Below are 22,011 nucleotides of genomic sequence, written 5' to 3' on the forward strand. Positions count from 1 at the left end.
TTGCTGTTTCCACTTTTACAGTTTAGGTGGCACGGTGGCGCGGTGGGTAGCGCTGTCACCTCCCAGCGAGGAGGGCCTGGGTTCGATTCCCCTGCCAGGTGACCAAGGTCCTCTCTGTGTGGAGTTTGCATGTTCTCCCCGTATCTGCGTGGGTTTCCTCCGGGTTCTCCGGTTTCCTCCCATGGTCCAAAGACATGCACTCAGGCCAATTGGACATGTTACATTGCCCCTGGGTGTGAGTGTGTGAGTGACAGTCTGTGTCTGTCTGTCTGCCCTGCGATGGACTGGCGACCTGTCCAGGGTGTATCCTGCCTTCCGCCCGATGACCGCTGGGATAGGCTCCAGGACCCCCCGCGACCCTGACGGAGAAGCGGCTTAGAAAATGGATGGATGGATGGATGGACTTTTACAGTTTATTGGTAATTTTACAGGATAAACAGATTTGTTCTGTATTTGCTACTATAGTAGAAAATCATGCAAAATATGCAGCAAATTGACTGTTAAAAGATATTTTACAATGTATGTTCCAACTTTATTGTTAGTTTTGTTTATATGTCTTTATCACAAACAAGTATTTGTTGGTAACTGTCCAGGGTGCTGAGTGCTGACGCGATACATTATGAAGGTTTGAAACACTGTCCTAGATTCACGTGAGCTGATTCAGCATTTCCTCTATAACAGCATTTCTGCAAAAGTCCAGTGAGCAGAAAGTGAAAGCCAAGCCCTCACAGAAACTCATTCACACAGGAAGGCTCTTAGGTTTCCAACTTATCATTGGTCAAGGCACATCTCCCCCCTCACCCCCACCTCTCCTCCAACCATAAAAATGTGCTTTGCGCATAATTAATGTTGAGGTTTTCAAAGGTTCTAAATAACCCCTTTTCTGTAAACTTTGGTAACCTGAATCAGGCATCTTGATATCTGATTATACTTTGATTTACCATAATTCTTGTAAAACATTTAGTTTTTTTAGGTACCAAAATATGTAAATATCATCACATGTCTCCTGCTAATGTTAGAAATGTTCTGGAACAGTCCGGAGTGCTTCTTCTGGCATTCTTGTCACATCCACATTCTAGAAAATAAATAAACCATCGAGATCAGCTGCTGAAACTGGTGATCTGCTATTGAGTTGAATGTTCTTTGGCTTACCACAGGTTTTTCTCTGTGTGTGTTGACAGCTTTGATGTTTAAATAAAAAGGCTCTATTTTGCATCCTGCAAATGAAAAAGAAGAAGAAAAGACTTACTCAAATACCTTATAATAAATAGTAATATACTAATATAATATACTAATAATAAGAACTAATAACACATTTTTATTTATAAATCACTTTTCATTTTAGTTACAAAATCTCAAAGTGCTTACTAAATATAACTGACACATTGGAAAGATAAAAACACTACACTCTAAATTAAAGTCACAGCACAATTACAGCTGCAGCCACAAATCTATAGGCACCATTCTAATTTTTAAATTAAAAACTTTCGCCAAACCACATTGCCAATCGTTTTCATGTCGGTACTTCAACACAAATAGTTTTAGTCCATAGGCAGTCCCTTATTTTAGCCACACCCCTGCATTTTAGAGCTGGAAGTGAGACTGCATCCCTGTCCCTCTTGGCCACTTAGTGAGCAGTTAAACCCCACTGTTTTAAGTGAATGTGTCCCAAAGTCTGAAATCAGTGTGTAACAATCGTCACTATGGAAACAAATGTTTTCAACAATTAAGTATTTTTTTTCTGTATGTTTTAAATAAAAATATTAATATTTTATATGTGTACAGCTGTTCAAAGCTGAGCTTGCTATTCATGGTTACATATACTGGCTAGCAGCTTTCAGTTATGCTTAAAATGAGCTAAAATTGTCACCAGCGAAACATTTGGTACACTTTTGATAGTGTTATTGTTTTTGGTAATGACAATACAATAATGAAATGTTTAATAAAATAAATATAATTAAAACATAATTCAGATAATAATAAGCCTCATTAAATGCACTCAGAGCAAAAGGATTTTGGTCTAAAGTGTTTTGAACTGTGACTTTGAACCAATTCAGTAGAATAATCCATCCACAAAAACTATTAAAAACAATGAAATGGACGTAAAAAGTCAATGTAAGTGGATAGCATCCACCATTACTGACCGTAGGCCACTGGTGTCAGTCTGAGTACAGTATGGAGAGGACATTTAAGGTACGGAAGCTCATCTGTGGAAAAAATACAGAATTTCTCACATTTGCCTTTAACATTAGCAGTTCTTTTACCCAGTTAGATACTGGCAAATGATATAAAGACAACACAGCCTGACTCTGTGTCCAACCTGCGCTTTTGTCCAGAAAGTAGGCCAGCAGACAACGCATGACTGCCTGATGGCAGATGACCAGCACATTCTCCTGTCGCTCCAGCTCCATTATGACTGGTTCAAGACGATGCACTAAGTCTTCATAGGACTGTGAAGGACAGAAATGCTCAGAGAACACTCAGAAAAAACTCAAAGCAGACCTATGCATATGTTTAGATGGGGGTTTGGAGCCCTCTCATGTGGAAATATGGAATTACAAGTAAGTGACCAAAGAATTTTTGTAGCAACAGTTGTGCTGTGTACTGCAGAGCTGATTAATCTGAACAACTGAAGTTGTTGTTTTAAAATATTCTCCATGTTCATCAAGTGAATTATGTTAGGTGAAAGCAACATTAAGAGAATAGCCCAAGGACACATACTGTTATTAGACTGCCATTCCTACTAGGAATCCTGCTTAGTGAATCTACCATTGATCTTCTGTGTGTCAGGCAATGGTGTCATCCACTACACAGTCGCTACACTGCGTTCTTACTAGCACTGTTAACTACTTGGGTATCATGCCCATCCAGCCAGACCTCCTTTTGAGCTTAAGATGGTCAGATCTATGAATAAAAATGTATGACGTTGTCTGAAAAATCCAACCCAAAGCCAACCTAAATCCACCTTGACAGCTCAAACCTTTAAATGGATATTTTAGGACACTGCACTGTAATAAGTAGAACTGGGAATAAACTTTTTTGAGGCTTGAATTGATATGACATTTTATTTCTGTTTGTCTAACCTATTTCAGTTGAATTAAACCAGTAAATGTTCTTGTTGCTGTTGTTTGAGATGACAAATCATTTTTACAGTGCATATTTTAGTGTATTAGTCAGTAATGTGACTTCTTTCATTTGATCAAAATCGGGTCATTAGCCCCTTTTTACATAAATGTCCAGAGACATTACAGGATTCTTTTACTTGTGATGCTCAGGACTGCTTCAATCACACATGCAGCCCGCAATAACAAAGCAATCGCGCCATGGTTAGTTTTAATGGAACCGAACCTACCAAGTCTGAACGAACACTTAGATGCTACAAGCTGAATTTTAAGCCAGAACTTTCATACCTCTCCCTTGGGATATCTGTAACGATATTTGTCTTGGTCTCTCATGGCAAACTCCTCTGGGTAATTTTCCTGGATCTCTTCATACGTCATCTCCTCACACACACCCTTAATGAAAGTGTGGCATTAATCAGCACATACTTCGATAAACATTGTATGGCATAGTGAAGTGGAAAAAAACAAATAAAACCAGTAACTTACAGCATCAATCTCATTCAGAGCTTTCCACTGTTCATAAGCGACGCCCAGAGCCTCAGCCGTCTGTATGGTTCTTTTCATGTGGCTCGTCCACACTTTAAGGTCCTTTATGGCCTGATCCCTTATGAACTCGGACAGAGTGCTAGCATACTGACAGACAAAGCAGACAAAGCTTTAGTCAGTTTATCACATTATAAAACGCACAGAGAACTTTGCTTCTTATTTCTGCTGTGTCTTTGCGGGGTTATATACCGGTGCTGACCAGAGGAGGGTAGTAACTTGCTAATTTTACTCTGTTCCATGCCCTTTAAGTAAAATTTATATGCATATGTACATTTATGAGTATTTATAAATATTAATCCTTTTTAGATTTTTTATCCTTTTGAGTTTCCGTATCATTTTGAGTTTTCACCTATCAATGTTCTCTCACAACAATACCTAGCGTGCATTGTGCAATTGTCATACAACCACTCAGAATCCCCTTATGGTGATACAGCATGCTAGTTGGCACAGCCACTAAAAATACAGATCTGTATATTCAGTGTACTAGCAGAAACTGCTAATTAACTGCCAGCAAACAAAAAAAAAACCTTTCAAAATGCCTAATTTCTAGTATTTGCTCCAAAGCACTCAAAAGTTCCGCCCACTTTCAAGAAGCATCATCAAAAAGGGGTTTTCATAGAATTTCTCAAACAAGAAAGGCTCATTCTAGAGACACCACTGTAGTAAGTGAGTAGGCATGTTTACAAAAGAGAAAGCAATGAGAAACCACTTCTTCCAGAGCACCCAGTTACGTACTTAAGGATGCCTTTTCATTTTTTTTTTTACCTGATTTTTTATTCCTACTGATGTTTTGGTGGCTTGCTTTTCCTTTTATTTCTGCTTGAGTCTTCACTTCATTGAAGTAATGCCTTTACTTGATGATTGTCTTTGGTTACATTACACACCTCAGGCGTGCTGCCTGAACATGTTAAAACTGCCTCGTTCAGTTTATGTCCAGGTGTTGTTGGTGTTGTTGATTATCATATGAACTTCTCCAGAACAATGCATAAATGTTTGCAAACAGGACAATTTATGTTCACTTTTAATGATAATACATTCGTAAGTGTGTAAACATCAGTGAATCCTGTTGACTTCACAGACGTTCCAATGTCAGGTGATCTACTACTTCAGGAGACACAAAACAGCACAGACAGTCCCACCTTTTTGCCCTGCGAGGACAGGCCCGAGTCTCCTCCAATGCGGCCCAGCAGGTTCAGCTCGCTCTCGCCATGCCTGCTGAGGTAGATGGAGCGTGGTGTGACGTGGATGTTCATGAGGTAGTACACGATACGGCTCTGGATGTGATCCTGGACACGGTTCACCAAATATCTGGAGCCCACGTTGAAGATTTTAATGTAGGAGAGATGCCTACAAAGCGGATGAGATTGGAAGTGGAAACATGAGGAAAGTACAAAAGAGAAAGACTATAAAATATATAAACAACACATAAAACTCATCACTAATATCATAACATCATTAAATGTTTACACAAGGCAAAGAGCAGCTGTCATTGAAATGAAACAGTAATTATGTGTAATATATCAGGGTAATTGTACTTATGTTCCCATATTAAATAAAATTATATATACATATACACCAACTGGCCACTTCATTAAGTACAGCTGCACCACTTACAATAAAGCTGCACTTTGTGGGTCTACATTTACAGCCTGTAGTGTACCTGTTTATCTGCATACTTTGTTTGCCCTGGCCAGAACCCCTACAGGACCACCAAAAAACAGGTATTATTTAGGTGGTGGATCATTCTCAGCACTGCACTGACACTGATGTGGTGGTGGTGTGTTAGTGTGTGTTGTGGTGGATCAGACACAGCATTATTCCAAGACACGTCAGTGACCCGCCACCCAAATAATGCCTGCTCTGAGGTGGTATTGTAGGGGTCCTAATAACTGTAGAACAAGGTGAAAGGGAGACAACATAGCATGCAGAGAAAGAAATACAGATGGACTAAAGCCTTTAATTGTAGACCTACCTATATGGTAAGCAGAGCTGATAAAATGGACAATGGGGATACAAGAAGGTATATTTAATGAACTTAATGAAGTGGCCAGTGTGCAACATATGGGATATACATATATATATATATATATATATATATATATATATATATATATATATATATATACACACATATATATATATATATATATTGCCATTTTTGATCATTTAAATATATGGCACTATATGCACATACATGTCAGTATACCAAAACATTGTACAGTATACTGTAATATTTGTACATATGTAGATGAAATAAAAGTAATAGTGTACATTTTTAATATTTGCATATATGTCAAACATATAAAGATTTGAACTTCACTTGAGTATGATTAAGTACTGTACATTGACTGTTACATTTTTACACTGCCATAAGAAAAAACATTCATTTTTCTCTTTAAAAGTACATGTTACAGAACTCGAGAGCCAGAAGATTTCTTTTCTTTTTCTTTTGACAGTCGTGTTCTTGTAAGTTTGAATTTATTGTTTCCAATAAAACACAGCATAGTCATATCAGAGTAAAATAAAACTTCCTGCAACTGTGCTAATGTGTCAGTACCACTCATTAGCTGCTGCAATGTCCACTACCCAACATAGAGACCTTTCTCTATGCTTTCTGCTTTCTTTACCTTTTACTTTTATATGAGTATGTTTGAATGTCTGTTCATCCAAGTATATTTTTGCTTTCATACTGCCACTTTTAACTGAATATGAGTTTGTCAAAGTATTAACACTTTCACTAAGACTTTTTTCAAACTGCTTTGTGGTTTTTCATGCTTGTACTCATTACAGTAAACAGCTTTTCTGTTTCTAATGTTTCAGATAGTACAAGCCATGTTTTTCAGCTTGCTCTGTCTCATAACTCTAAAGACACGACACTTGAGGATAGATGAATTTTTAGACCACGTGTATAAATCACCTGTCACTTTCGTCATCCAGTGAAACATAGGTTGTTTTGTAGCACTCAATGCGCTTCAGAAAGTCCTCCAGTGCCTCCTCTTTGTCACAGTTCTCATAGTCCGGGCTGCTCACTTTCACTTCCTGTCACAGGCAACCAAAAAATGGTTTTATTATTTTTTTTTTTGGCCTTTTTTTTTTGCCCTGAAACGTATTTTAACTTCATGCTTTTATTCTTACATACCATTATATTTGCCTCGATTATTTCTGGATCATCACATATTGACTCAATGAAAAACACCTGAAAACACACAAGTTACTGCTGAAGAATTGTGAAAATCAGTCCAACTATCATATTTTAAACACTCAGAATAACTGATGAAACAAGACAATGAACGACTGTAAGGACTGTAAAAGCATTGGATGGGATGATTCAAAGCCCTGCACCTGCCTTGTAGCCCTTCTCTTTGGCAAAGCTGATGATGACCCCTCTTCTCTCCCTGGTGGTGTTAGTGGCATCAAATACCTGCAAAGTATATCCATCAGATCGAGTTAGTAATATAACCTTGACTGGGCTTCGAACTTTTTCTTGGTTACATGAACAAACAGCCTTCTCTCAAGAATCCACCCCAATTTACATGTAGCCTTTCAAAACTGACTTCCACCTTCAAAATACATCATCAGAATGGATTTTCCAAGTCTTTAAACCAGAACATCTTGTCTTGGAAACTATTGGAGCATCACTGCAAGAGGTGAGTAGGCATGTTTTACACCAGATGTAAATGGTTACAGATGATGGTTACATTTTTTATTTTGACCAGAGTGTCTCTTTAAAATAAGAGAACTTCATTACTAGCACTGGAGCTACAAGGCTAATGTAGCTAATATATGCTGTTGGGGTAAAGGTAAAACTATTGTCTGAACTATGGCTGTGCAGACGAAGCTGTGCGCTGAAAAAAACAGCTGGACAGTTTTCTGGTAGTCCTTACTTACTGCTACTTGTCCCTGCTCCTTAGCGAAGTAGTTGGCGATGTCTTTGAGGGCGTTTAGAGCGCAGGCTCTGCACACAACAGTCATCTCTGTTACATTTCTACCACCAATTCCAAACCCCAACACAGAGCTACCATAACACATTTTATCTTGCTCAGTACCTGCGAATATTCATGGCCTCTTCATTATCTGGGCGGAAGAATTCATAGTTTTTGTAACTCTTAACTGCCTCCCTTCGGTACTGGCCCAAATTAAAGACTGTGGAGAGTCAGATCACATGAAGAGATAACTTATTAATTATTAGTTAGTACTGTATCCTTTATACCTGCAGTCATTAGTTGCCTATGGATTATCTCTGAATGGCTCACCTTGGGTTGGGACCCCAATCCAATTGAGGTACCGTGTGAGCTTCTTGGAGATGTAGGTCTTTCCTCTGGCAGGAAGGCCTACCATTACAATCATGGTGGGAGAGTTTGTAAACTGTGGTCGCGATGCTGCAGATAAATGAATATTTTAATGAGCACGACAGCAAGAATTGTTGATATAATAACTGTTTCTGACAGCTAATTATTCATTATTTATTATGTCTCATGACGAGCAATATAAGCAATGTTATAAAAATAAGCACTCAAACTTTAATTTGAAAAAGTACTGCATTATACATATAATAGTGATTATTCCAAGTTTGTTAGGCACTTCTCATCTCTTGTGGTACATTTAGTCTAAAATAAAATACTAAAGCTTGAAAATGTGAGCAACAGCAAAGCAGTCCGGGTACTGAACTATCAGAACAAATGACGAGGAAAAAAAAAGTAAATAAAAAATAGGAACTACATGTATGTAAATTAATGCAATTATTGGTAAGTACTAACATTTGAAAAAGTACATATTTGTCAGAATCAGTACTTAAGCTCATGAAATGGAGCAAATGGAATTACTTGGGTACCTGCGGTTCTGACTGTAAAGGCTGCACTTCTGACTGTATGTACGTTAATTAAACTGTAGCTAAATAAAATATGCCAGTAGTGGTAATTGTGAAAGGTAGTGGTAGGAATCACACAAAATGATGGATTTTGTGTAGAATACCCATTTACTGCTGCCTCCAAGCAGATCAACTGCACCACCTGCAGTCGGGCTAATTTTAGCCTCAGTCCTGTAGCATCAGACACCATGCAGAGCTCAGCATAGTGGCCTTACTTGGATCATTAATTTCAGTAGAATTGAGCAGTCTGCTGTTTGTTTATATCCTCTCTTTACCTTGTAACAGAAATCATCTCCTTTTCCTGGCCATCCAATTCAATTCTAACTTTATGCTAATACTGGCTAATGCTAGTAAACACTTTTCTTTCTAAACAGTCGTGCAGACCAAGACGATCTGCGTTTACATGCAAGATTTTTGCCATTCCGATTGAATATATTCCGATTACAGATTTAGACTGAGGTGTTTATGCTCACTCTATTAAACAAAATTGACTTAGATTATTTAAAACATAACATAAACAAGCTAGTTGGCTAACTAGGCAGACCAAAACAGTCAGCCATCACCAGTAAAGCAGTGGGTTTATAAACAGCTGTTGAGTAAACACTGGTCAAAATATCATCAGATAACATGAGGCTAATTATTGTGGATGGGAGCAGCTAACACAGCTGCGCATTAAAGCGTACCAGCTTACATTTCACAACATTAACACTATTAGCATAAAATTACTAGCAGGCTTGTCAACAGGTTAGTATTTCTTTGTGTTTTTTTAATAGAAATCTTTACTGTATTGGTAAGACAGGACATACTTAGATATGGCTTTATAGATATATAAGCTATAAGCATTCTTTATGGACATTATATTATAGAAATAATGGAAGTAAATACATATAATCCATTAGTATAAATTAACATTAGAAACAGCAGCAATCATTATTTTTCTTTCATTAGTGATACTGTAAGTATATGAATTACTTGTTATTGCACCCTACATGTTTATTTTTTTCCAAACAAGTTTCCCACTACAAAAGTAACCAGAGAGTCAGCAGAGATAATATGAAGTTTGTCATGATTGGCTCGTCCCAGTCCTGTCCATGTGCTTGTTTTTACCTTCTAGTCCTGTCCATGTGCTTTTGTTTTCATTGAGTTCTTCCCGGTCCTGCCCCCTGTTTTAAGACCCTGCCCTTGATTACTTCCACCTGTGTCTGGTTAGCCACCTGTGTCTTGTTTGCCTGTTGTATTTAAGCCCTGTGTTTGTCCTAGTTTGACGCTGGTCTTTGTATTCTTGTGTGGTGTATTCTCTTGCGGTGTTTTGTTTATTCCGGCCTCCGTGGTGTTTCCAATCTGTGTTTAGTTATGTCTGTCCCTCGATACCCCCATGTTGGCTTCTTGACCCTGGACTGTTTTGACCCCTAGTATGGATTTGCCCATAATAAATCTCGCTTATCTCAGCGTATACGTCTGCCTCATCATCGCTGCACAGCGTTACAGTTACAGGGCTCAAGACTTTTGTATAGCCTGCAGTCAACATGAACAACCATTTTTGGCAGATAAGAGACTCACTGTGTCATGCTTTCACCTACAGACAAGAGAGAAAACCAGATGGCCCACATCACAGCACATTGGCTTTCATTAGTTTCATTACACTTTAAAGCCAGTACACACTGAACCAACAAAAACCGAAGAATATAAGCCAACAGAAGGATTTGATTGGTGTATCATACCTTTGATTAACTGTTAGTACTTCTATGTTTGGTCAGTATGTGTTTTGGAGAGTCACTCCTATATCATTATTACATAACAGTTTCTCAACTGAATGAGGCGACATAACAGACAGCTTGGAGGGGAGAGGAGGTGTAAGGGACTAACACAGACGACATCATAGCAACCAAGAATCATTGACATGTGCCAGGAAACGAGTCAGCTACAGCATGCTAAACACTCTCTTTCACACACCACGCTAGCTAAAGAAAGAAAGGACAGATGATAGAAGTTACACAAAGCAGCTAACACCGCTACAGAATAGCGATGACCTCAAATATGTCCAGGAAAAAAGAAGGCAAGGAAGAAGAAGACTGAACACTTTACATTATGATCCCCTTAACACAGAATTATTTATTGAATTAATTAACAATTACAAATCATGAACTTTTAGTCTTGCATAAACCAGTCCTGGGATATTCCACAGATGTTCTCCAGAGTTGCTTTAAAAATGAAATCATTAAGACATAAACAAGGTCTTTCAGAGCAGTTTGATGTAAGATGCTTAACTCTAGAGAAACTTATGAGTCAGAAGTGTTCCCAGTGGTGGTGACAGGAACCAGACGTCTGAAGAGTCTAATGCTTCTATAAGCTCCTCACACAGAGTGTGCATGCAGTGAGCTGCGCATCCCCAAAATAAAACTCCTGTTTTACCATCTTCAACATTACATATAAAATCTTAGAAGGTATGTGTAGGTTCATTGGTATTTTTGGAGAGTAAATAAAAGGGCTATTTCTGCTGCGGACATCATGACACCTGGCTCCTATCAGCACCACTGTAATGAAATTAGTTGGTGAGTTTCTATACAATTAACCATTTCACATTCACCACTGGCATGTTCAAATTCTGTTTTAAAAAAAGAAAAAACAACAACAAAAACGGAGATGCAAGATTTTGTTTCAAGAGCAACGATATTATATGATTCAGTAATGCTGAAGTTCAGGGCTTGTTAATGCTAAATAATGCAGTTGTTAAAGTCAGTTAAGTGAGTCTTAAGGTAAAGTGTTACTGAAGTAGACTAAGACACGGTCCTGCTCCACACTCACAGCCTCTCCTTTGGTTTGTCGAGCCTCCAGCCCATGGTACCCAGATCTTCAGCAGAGGGGTCTGCGTTAGCTCTGTCTGCTCTGTGGACATGTCCCCCAGTACAGGCCCAGACCCAGTGCGCTTCTGAGCTTACATGCACCCTCACGCTCATACACACAAAGCAGCGGCCCTGTCAAACCTGCTCCTGCTGGAGTCACCTGACCGTTGCCTTGGAGAGGGAGGCGTGAGCAGGGAGAGGAGGAGACAGGAGTTGGCACAGTGACTAACACAGCAGTAAGGACACAAAGTCTCACATGGGACTGACTAATTAACCATCTGGAGACTCTGGGCTGGCTGTAGCAGTCAGTTACAACAATATTTAATTACCAGTTATCAACCAATAACAGTTTTACTGAGTTTTGAGCCATTCTTTACTCTGTCTTACCAAATATACTTGAGTAGGCCTGTCCCAACTACAACACGATCACCTGAACACAGGTATTTGAGCTGATCATTATTTTTATTTACTTGCAACAACAAACGTGAATTGGGTGTGTTGTTGGGTGTAGTTGGGTTGAAGCAAATACAAGCCCAATTCCAAAAAAGTTGGGAAAGTAGGGTAAATGCTAATCAAAGCAGAAAGTAGTGATTCATAAGTTTGCTTTGTCTTGTATTTATGTACAATAACAAAGATAATTAATGTTTTATCTTGCAGTTTAAAGCCACTGTCTTTCATGATGTATTTCTGGGGTCAGAAACTGACCAATAAGGAATGAAGTAGAGGGCATCTGATAAATTGTGCAGCAACAAATTAACAACAGTGTGTAATTGCACACCTATATGGTGGACTGATAAGGTAGATTGACAGTATGTGTGGACACAAGACAGGTGGACCATGTGGTAATAAATCAAAAGGGTCTTATACAACATGAAACAAGCACACATTAAGTGTGTGGGGAACAGGAAGTGTGCTCACTGTAACAGTTTCTTAGCAACACATTCAGAACTGAATTCAGATCAGTAAGGGACTGTTACTGATTTGTTTCATGACAGTATCAATAACAATAACATTGAATGACATGTGAAGCATATTCCTGTCCAGGAGAACATTCTGAACACTGTAGTTATTATATATAACGGCTTACATATTCAACTCTGTGAAGTTAAGTTGAGAATGGTAAACCACCCCAAATAATACTTGGTCAGTGGCTACCTGTGATCACAAACAGAGCAATGATAGATGGGGTAGTAGATGGCAGACAAATTCTGCATGATGACAGATGGGCTCCAGTGTGAAACTGTACGTCTGTAGGCATTTCATGTGACTGCATGAAACTTTTTCCATAGTGTTTCATTGATTTATTTTAATAGAATATTTTATCTCTAAAGTCTGTAGCGTTACTTAGGCCTAATCCCATTTCACCCATCGCTCCTACCACTTAGCCCCACCCCTCCCTTTTCTTCATAACAGCATATTAAATAGCTAATATATCTCAGTGGCTAGATAGCTAAATTCCTGTTCCGTCTTAAATACACCAGTTACATTCTGGCGCCTTAGGCATTAGAACTGCAGCACCATTTAAGGAGGAACAGGAAAATTCAAACAAGAACTTGGCGAATAGCCTCAGCTTTGTGTCACAGAAGAATTAGAGGTGGGTGATAATAATTGTCACATCCTCCCTCTTTAAAGGCATTTGATTCTGGAAATTTAACTAAAGCCCAGCGGTGGGGTTGCTGAACTTTCCTGCTGAAGTTTGATCAGCAGTGGGCCTTGAACAACCCAGCTGTCAGAGACGCTCATCACCTGAATGACTAAGATGTCTCAGCAGATAAGGATGTGGCTGCTAACAGGATTACAGGGACTGAGCCCTGTCTGCTCTTGTGTTTATCAAGAGTCACTGATATATCCTGCCCTTAATTCTCTAGCCTCTTTTTTAACAACTTGGCCTTAACCACTCACGTTGCTGTGGCTCAGTCACTGAGGGCCTGATGTAGAAAGACCAGTTCACACTCGTCAGACGAGATGAAGGAATTTTAGAGTGTTGTACACAGCAGTTTAGAAAATCACTAAAACCAACTATTAAGAGTCAAATATTAATGTAACAACAAGAGACTAGGTTCGGCAGGTTCAGCGTGTTTCGACTTTTCAATCAGTTCTCTTTTCTATTAAACATTTCTTAAAGTATGTGAATATAAACCAAACTTAGCTGGTGTACTTAAGTATGTACATAATTAAGTATGTACATCACTACCAAATGTGCTACTATCCAACCCCTCGATGATTAATTAATTAATTAATTAATTAATTAATTCTCCTAAGGCTGCCAACATGAAGTTTGTTGCCTCATGGAAACTGTTTTGCACGTGCCATGTTTGTTGACAAATGACACAAATGTGGCTACCCAAAATGTGTGCTGTGAAAAACAAGTTAGCGCTTTAACTTAAAGTTAGTAACCTTGCGATAACACTTTACATTAAGGGTCTCAAATTGAAGACAAATTATATTATTAGTAAGTCATTAACTACTTGTTATTTATATATTGTGTTCAATAATTAGTTAATACTTACTATCACTTAGTAACTGAAAATGTGTTTAGTTATTTGTAACATTTTTAGTACATTTTCTAACTGATAGTTTAATTTCTTAATTGGCACCTTAATTAGTGATTAACTGTGTATTCACTTCTGCTTATGAACTGGTTAGTGCATTTTCCTATACATATATACCATATATAACAGTTCATTAACAGCTTAATAAGCAGCAGTTAGTACACAGAGAATGTGTAAGCAACTAATAACAAGCTAAATGACCAGTTAACAGAGTACTCAATTAGCACTTGCTAAGTACTTATTCAGTAATTAATAACTAATGCTAAATGTGTAACTTATATATTATGTATATTAAGTATTTGTGAGTTATTTACATATATATATATATAAAGTAGTTCTTTAAATATTTATATATATATTAAAAGTAGTTCTTAAATATATATATATATATATATATATATATATATATATATATATATATTTTTTTTTTTTTTTTTTTTTTTTTTTTTTTAAGAACTACTTTAGATTTACTGTTTAACGAAGTTAAAACATATTTTTCAGCTAAATTAAAAAGTATGTTCTGAACTTGATTTCCATTACGTTAATGCCAAAAAATCAAAGCATGAACAGATTCAGCCAGTTATCCAGTCACATATTTGCACATTTCTTCACTGTTTTTCAGATTTTAAGCATTGCTAGCAGAATCTAGCAGAGTATCTGTGGCAGAATTCACGTCTCTTATCTAAATGCCACTGTGTATGGCTTGATTTCCTGCCACAGGAAATCTGTGTGTGATTCAGAAAGAAGCTGCAGAAAGAATATTCCCACAGCAGCCACGTTTACATGCAGCCTAATAATCCGTTAATAATCCGACTAATAGCTCGATCGGAATAGAATACGTCCATGTAAACACCTCAATCGGAATAGTCTAGTCCGATTAAGGCCATTCGGAATACAGTTTCTATCCGATTGAACGAGGTGGGTAAAACTCTAAATAATCCGTTAAACAGAAGAATAATATCCGTGTAAACGCCTGAATCCGATTACACTCCAATCGGACCGTGTAAGTGCGTTCTGCGCATGCGCGTCGCGTCTTAGTGAAAGGTTTATAATGTTCAGCATGGCGCAGCAGAAGCTGGTCTGCAGAGGAGACGAGGTTTATACTCTGAGCTTTAAAAGACGGCGGTGGGACGGACGTCCAGCTTATTTGTCTCAGAACACGACGTCTTCCTCTCGCCGCTTCCTTTATAAGTACGTGAAGGATGTTTTTCTGAGTCTGACGTCAGTTTAAAGCCATTAAAACACAAGCGCGCCAACTGGAAACTCATCTCACGCTGACTGGACCTCACGTGAGGCTCGCTGTCATGGTAACGTTTACACTCAGCGCTGCTCGACGCATGCGCGTCATTTTACATCGGATTCCTTGTAGCGAGCAGGTAAACAAAGATTTTACATCAGACCGTTGAATAGAGTGAGAATATAAACACCTCAGTCTGAATCTGTAATCCGATTGTATTAAATGGGACTGGCAAAAAATCTTTACATGCAAACACAACCAGTGACGTCTTTATTTGATGGCTAAGTGTGATGGAGGCTTGGTACAACATGTAGATCATGGAAATCTTTTCCAAGAATCAGACACAAGAAGATTTCCCCCCAAAATGCAGTCCTTTTGCCAAGCAAGTGCAACACTGGTACTTTATGTTTCAAGCATAGTGAAGCAAAGTGAACCAGCTTAGCTACACTGACTGCCTGTCACTCATGAACAGCCATAATTAGACATTAAACAAAATATATCTTTTTATTTGCTTTCATCCAAGATATGCACTGAAAAAAATAATGCATTGAATACACTGCAAAGTTGGGCAGAGTACTTAAAGCAGTAGAGTTGGATGAGTGGGGAAAGCAAGGCATAACCTAACACATTTAGTTTTTTTGCTAAATAGCTTAAAAAATCATTTGAGTTGAAATAATCATGTTTTTATACAAGCAACATGTGGTTGCTGTCGGAGCAAAACCTTGTATCTCCTTTTTTGTCGTTTTTCAGTTTTGGACAAAATGTGAAAATGCCTCTTGCCCTTTACATTGTGTTTAAATTTCATGACGAATGGACAAACATAATTGGTCCAAAATTAACTGGAAATAGTCTGGTTCCATTGACTTGAATTGAAAGTACAGTTTGTTTTTTTTCCCTTGACTGTCTTTGTTTACTAAAGGTGGCTTAGTTGTAATGTTGCGTAACAAGCTACCCAGCTAGCACTTGCTGTGAGCTTGTCACATGCTTCAAAACAAGTGGATGATCAGATTAATAAGAGGTTGGTTTTGTGATTTATACAAAAAGCTCAGTAACCGTAAAAAAACTAAATACATGCCCTTGAAAACACTCTTTGAGACAGATCTCTTTAAAATGCTGACGAATCACTCTGACTTCACGAGGGACACTGTGTCTAGGAAATGTGGTAATGTGTCCATCAAACTTGCTCCTCCATATCTTTATTGACCTTGCTTTGTGCACTGGTACGCAGTCAAGTTGAACAGGACGGGGCCGTCCCCAAACTGTTCCCACAAAGTTGGGAGCATTAAATTGTCCAAAATCTCTTGGTCTGCTGAAGCATTAAGAGTTCCTTTCACAAAGGGGCCGAGTCCAACTCCACCAAACTTTACACTTGGCACAGGGCAGTCAGACAAGTACTGTTCTCCTTGGCAACCACCAAACCCAGATCGGATTGCACAAATGGAAAAGCATCATTCATCACTCCAGAGAACACGTCTCCACTGCTCTAGAGTCCAGAGGTGGCACTTTACACCACTGCACAAGTGGCATCCTATTACGGTACCATGCTGGAATTCACTGAGCTCCTGAGAGCGACCCATTCTTTCACTAATGTTTTTAGAGGTGCTTGGTTTTATACACCTGTGGCCATGGAAGTGATTGGAACACCTGAACTCAATGCTTTGGATGGGTGAGTGAATACTTTTGGTATGTTCACCATAGTTACTGCTTAAGCTGCATTTGCCTGACAATGGCCAATCAAAGTGACCACATGCTAAAAACATTGAATATACACCAATATCTGCAGAAACCAACAGCAATACCAGATATAATGGCTGCAGAAACTCAAGCTTGATGGAACAGGCATTGATATCAGCTGTCCATTTGTGGTGAAATTAAAGCAGCTTCTGAGCTGAGGATGAGTTAGGGACATAACAGAGCAAGACAATCATAGACAGTCAGAGACAATGTTTCCATGTTCAACCACATGCTAGAGATCAAACATCAAGATACAAACCACATTTTTAGAACAACAAACTCCAGTCTCTGTAAACACTGTCAGAGTCAACTACCCCCGCCTCACAGTCACTGAATGAATGCATAGGGCTATTAAAAGAATGACCAGTAGAAGTGATGTAACCCGGTCAGTATGTTAGAATGGAAGGGGGTTGGGAAGGGGGGGGGGGGGGGGGCTACAAGACTAGTAAGGAGCTGACTGTCCTTTGGGAAATATACCCTGGCCTTTAGCAGATAGAAGACACTTTACCAGAAAAGCTTACATAGACCTATAAGGCTTCGTGGTTTAGATGGCTTCATGAAACACATCTCCAGAAAATCAGCTGTGTGAAACTGAGCTATACAGGTTAGTCACATTTAATCATGGCCTTTTTGTATAAAAGCTCTTTTGTATTTAAGGCTTTGAGCATGATTTGAGCATGCTGGGATGTGATATCTGAGTGTACAGAATGTCTATCACAGTAGCTTAATGAAGCACCATTCATAACTTCAGCTGTTCCACTTTTGACACTGAGGCATGACACTCATGCTAACACACACACACCACAAGTATACAGTAGCATGCATGGATTGTGAGTAGCTCCCAAGTAAAGCGTATATATATATATATATATATATATATATATATATATATATATATATATATATAATCGCTGCTGTCAGAACAAAGCCTTGTATCTCCAAAATGTAACTTAACAGGATAAGGAAAAATCCTTCTTTACTTTTAATGTTTTAATGTAAGTCAATGGAACCAGACATTTTGGGACATGTCTTTTGGTCCATTCATCATGAAATTTACATACAATGTAAAAGACAACAGGCATTTTCAAATTATTACAAATTTATAAATATATATATATGCATTGCAGTGGTGTATGTATATATGTATACTAAATGGATAAAGCAATGGTGCATGTATACATTAAACTGTTATTGCAGTCATGTGTTTATTCTACACCATATATACAGTTGCACAGTTGAAGAAGTTATATACACTGTATATATAGAGTAAACAAACAAACCACTGCGGTTACACTTAAGGACATTTTGATAGAGCACTGCAAATGCTCACCTTGTCTTCAATAACACTAAGACATATAAATTAGTGGTAACACTTTAGGACATATAAAGTATATACATAACCCACTGTAGTAACACTTTAGATTTTGAGAGTCCATTGTAGATGCTTTGTAGTTTGATTCAACTGACATTCAACTATATCTATTAAATATGGCTGAACTAATAGATTATAATCTCAGAGAATCAATTAAATGTAACCCTAAACCAATTTGGTTTGTTGATAGTCTACAAGGAACTACACAAAGTCTCAACTTACTCTGGGTAACAAAACAAAGAATATGCATACAGTAACGTGATAGTAACTTCTGCTATGTGTTTTCTATCAGACCAGCTGTCTGCTTGCTGTCTGCCTCACCTGTGCTGTCACAGCGAGTTCGCCTGCGGAACTCCTTTGGAAACGCATCCATCATGGGGGAGAGTAAAGAAACAGTAAAGAAAGCGTCTGAAGGCAGAACCATGCAATGAGCTACGTGATGCCGTGAGCAGTGGATGCTCTTATTAATGTAACTAAACCCCCCCACCCCCCACCTCCCCACTCCAGGCCCCCTTCAACACACGGACATATGATCTGAGCAGCCTGGCCCTGTCCTTTTAATGTTTTCCAGGCTACAAGTTCACCATGAGCCGCTAGCCACACAGGCTGCACATAACAAGGACAAAGGTCATGCTAGGACATGCTACTTATTTACAAAACATTCTACGATGATCTCTTTCAGCATGCAGTAAAATGCTCTGAGAAAAGTAATGCATTAAGCTCACCTGATACAGATGTAGGTTACTAGTCAAAAGTTTGCACACAGCTAATGTGATATGCATATTACCATCTTAAAGATATTTTAGATCATGAAAAAAATATACAGCACTCTGCAAACGGTAAATTAAGCTCAGGAGTAAGTGCGTTTCTGCTTATAAAACTATATAAAACTGTGCAGATGCATTACGACCTTCTCAGGCCTTCATCAGGACACAAAAATTGGCACACCGCCAATATTTTTTTGCCAGTTTTGGATATGCAAATTTTTGTGTCCTGATGAAGGCCTAAGAAGGCCACAACGCATCAGCACATTTTTATACACTTATATGTAAATATAATATGTAAATATTATATGTAAATAGACAATAGTTTCAATGTACTGTTATTCTAAAATGCAGAAATAGTAAAATATAAGGAAAACCTTTCTATGCATAGGGATGTACAAATGTTCGACTGGTAGTGTAATAGCTGCATGAATAAAATATATTACATCAACACAGTTACATATTTCTGTTTACTGTGATTCAGTGCATCACTTTCTTCAGTGTACACACTCTGAAATGTTCAGCTGAAAATAACAAGGTGATCAAATGCTGTCTTTATAACTAACATAGTGCAAGGTCATAATGAAAATAAAACATAGCTTTTATATGCATCCTGTGTATGTAGAGGATGTGGTAGTAATGGTTGAGAAGCAGTCAGGTGGCCGTGTGAGGTAGCTGATGCACATGGCTAACATACTACATGCTATCAGGAAAAGTGAAAGTACCATTGTAGAAGGGAAGAACCTACATTAACGAGCAACAGACTGCACACACAGGCCACATAGTGTTTTGCATATCCAAGTAGGGGCTGGAAATATTAAGGCTAGAAAACTCATAAATATAACTAAAAATACACTATATTGCCAAAAGTCTTTGCTTGTCTTGCTTCACACGCATATGAACTTGAGTGACATCCCATTCTTAATCCATAGGGTTTAATACAATGTTGGCCCATCCTTTGCAGTTATAACAGCTTCAACTCTTCTGGGAAGGCTTTGACCATTCTTCCAGTAGCGCATTTGTGAGGTTAGACACTGATGCTGGACGAGAAGGCCTGGCTCGCAGTCTCTGCTCTGCTCTTTATCGCAACCACCAAACCCAGACTTGTCCATTTATTTGCCAGATGGAGAAGCGTGACTGGTCACTCCTGAGAACACATCTCCATCGCTTTGCATTGCTCTAGTTGATGTAAGGCTTGGATGCAGCTGCTTGGCCATGGAAACTCATTCCATGAAGCTCTCTACGCTGTTCTTTAGCTAATCTGAAAGCCACATGAAGTTTGGAGGTCTGTAGTGATTGACTCTGCAGAAAGTTGGTGAGCTCTGCGCACTATGCGCTTCAGCATCTGCTGACCACGCTCTGTCATTTTATGTAGCCTACCACTTCGTGGCCGAGTTGCTGTCGTTCCCAATCACTTCCACTTTGTTATAACCCCACTGACAGTTGACTGTGGAATATTTAGTAGTGAGGAAATTTCATGACTGGACTTGTTGCACAGGTGGCACCCTATTACAGTACCACACTGGAATTCACTGAGCTCCTGAGAGCGACCCATTCTTTCACTAATGTTTGTAGAAGCAGTCTGCAGGCCTAGGTGCTTGGTTTTATACACCTGTAGCCATGGAAGTGATTGGAACACCTAAATTCAATGATTCAGATGGGTGAGTGAGTACTTCTGGCAATATAGTGTCTCTCATAAAACACAGATACCAGTTGATGCTTCAGAGCATAACATACATAACAGCCATATCATTAAAAGCATAACATTAGACCAACTCCTTGTTTCTATGCTCATTGTCCATTTTATCAGCTCCACTTGCCATATAGGTGCACTTTGTAGTTCTACAATTACAGGCTGTAATTCATCTCTTTCTCTGCAAACATTGTTAGCCCCCTGGTACCCTGTTCATCTGAGGTAAAACTTGAAACTCAGGCTATAAACATTTGACAGTAACCACACGTAGATGACATTATGATAACAAATTGTACTGCAAGTTCACAGAATATCATCTTGATCAACAATTCAGTGACTTTAAAGAAAAATTTTTTTTCTGTAGATCACCATTCAGCGCTAAAAGGATTTGGCCCTTATGTTTGCTTATTCTCTGTTATTATTGCTTTAAACTTGTTTTAATTCACAATTTGGGCTCTGTGCAACTCTGAGCAGCCAGCAGATGTCACTGCAAGCGTAACTGTTTGATTATGAAAAAGAGCCCTGAAGTCCCTTTGGGTATTGCTGACTGCTAAGGCAAGTTTGGGCCTTAAGTGTACTGACAATCACACTTCTGCAGTCAGCTCCATATTTATTGGCACCCTTGGTAATAATGAGTAAAAAAGGTAAAAAAAAAAAAATTAAAAAGCCTTTGTGGTTAATTAGCTCACACAGAATATATGTACTTAACATGTAATTAAAGTAAATTTAGTCTAAGAGAGCAAAAACTCATGTTTTTTAAACCTTGTGTCACTATTATTGGCACCCCTGCATTTAGTGCTTGTGCGATGTCACTTTAATAGCATAACTGCAATGCAATTACAAAACACAAAGAAAGCAATCTGAGTCCACTCCTTAATACAGAATCTCTTCAAATCTGCCAGAGTTCTAGGTTCTCTCCAGACAAGGTGAGCACTTGCAGTGCACTATCAAAATGTCCTTAAGTGTAACCGCAGTGGTTTGTTTGTTTATACGTCCTAAAGTACTGTATATATACAGTGTACATAACTTCTCTCCACTAGGACACTCTTCTTTTATTCTCACCCCAAAGGTTTTCCGTTGGGTTTAGGTCAGGGGACTGAGATAACCATGTTGAAACCTGATCCTGTGGTCATTAAACCAGTTTTGTGTGCATTTGGCTGTATGTTTTTGATCATCCAATTGTGGTTTTGAACCCAAAATGCTACCATCTTATGCAAACTGTGATCCTTTTTTTGTCTCTCTGACCTTCAGTGTGCAGGGGTGGGGCTAAAATAAACTTAT

At 38.5% G+C, this 22,011-nt stretch overlaps 1 protein-coding gene across 4 annotated transcripts; it reads right to left on the reverse strand.

The window, feature by feature from the left end:
• Nucleotides 1-399: 399 nt before the first annotated feature.
• pfkfb1 (6-phosphofructo-2-kinase/fructose-2,6-biphosphatase 1) lies at nt 400-18,718 on the reverse strand. Of its 4 annotated transcripts, none has more exons than XM_017694315.2 (14): nt 18,595-18,718; nt 7,922-8,047; nt 7,715-7,811; nt 7,557-7,623; nt 7,015-7,089; nt 6,808-6,864; nt 6,586-6,707; nt 4,808-5,015; nt 3,609-3,755; nt 3,411-3,515; nt 2,321-2,450; nt 2,145-2,207; nt 1,153-1,217; nt 400-1,075 (listed from the first exon to the last, which is right to left on the reverse strand). In XM_017694315.2, exons 1-14 carry the CDS (start codon nt 18,695-18,697, stop codon nt 1,016-1,018), a joined length of 1,425 nt encoding a protein of 474 aa, XP_017549804.2. In that variant the 5' UTR covers nt 18,698-18,718; the 3' UTR covers nt 400-1,015. The 4 variants fall into 4 exon arrangements, with proteins under 4 accessions (XP_017549804.2, XP_017549805.1, XP_037396870.1 ...); XM_017694316.2 differs by lacking the exon at nt 18,595-18,718 and adding an exon at nt 11,341-11,518; XM_037540973.1 differs by lacking the exons at nt 7,922-8,047; nt 18,595-18,718 and having other exon boundaries at nt 7,011-7,089; nt 7,715-7,788.
• Between the last annotated feature and the right edge of the window lie 3,293 nt (nt 18,719-22,011).

The sequence above is a fragment of the Pygocentrus nattereri genome, chromosome 9 (assembly GCF_015220715.1).
Source record: "Pygocentrus nattereri isolate fPygNat1 chromosome 9, fPygNat1.pri, whole genome shotgun sequence".
In the NCBI taxonomy this organism is placed as follows: Eukaryota; Metazoa; Chordata; class Actinopteri; order Characiformes; family Serrasalmidae; genus Pygocentrus; species Pygocentrus nattereri.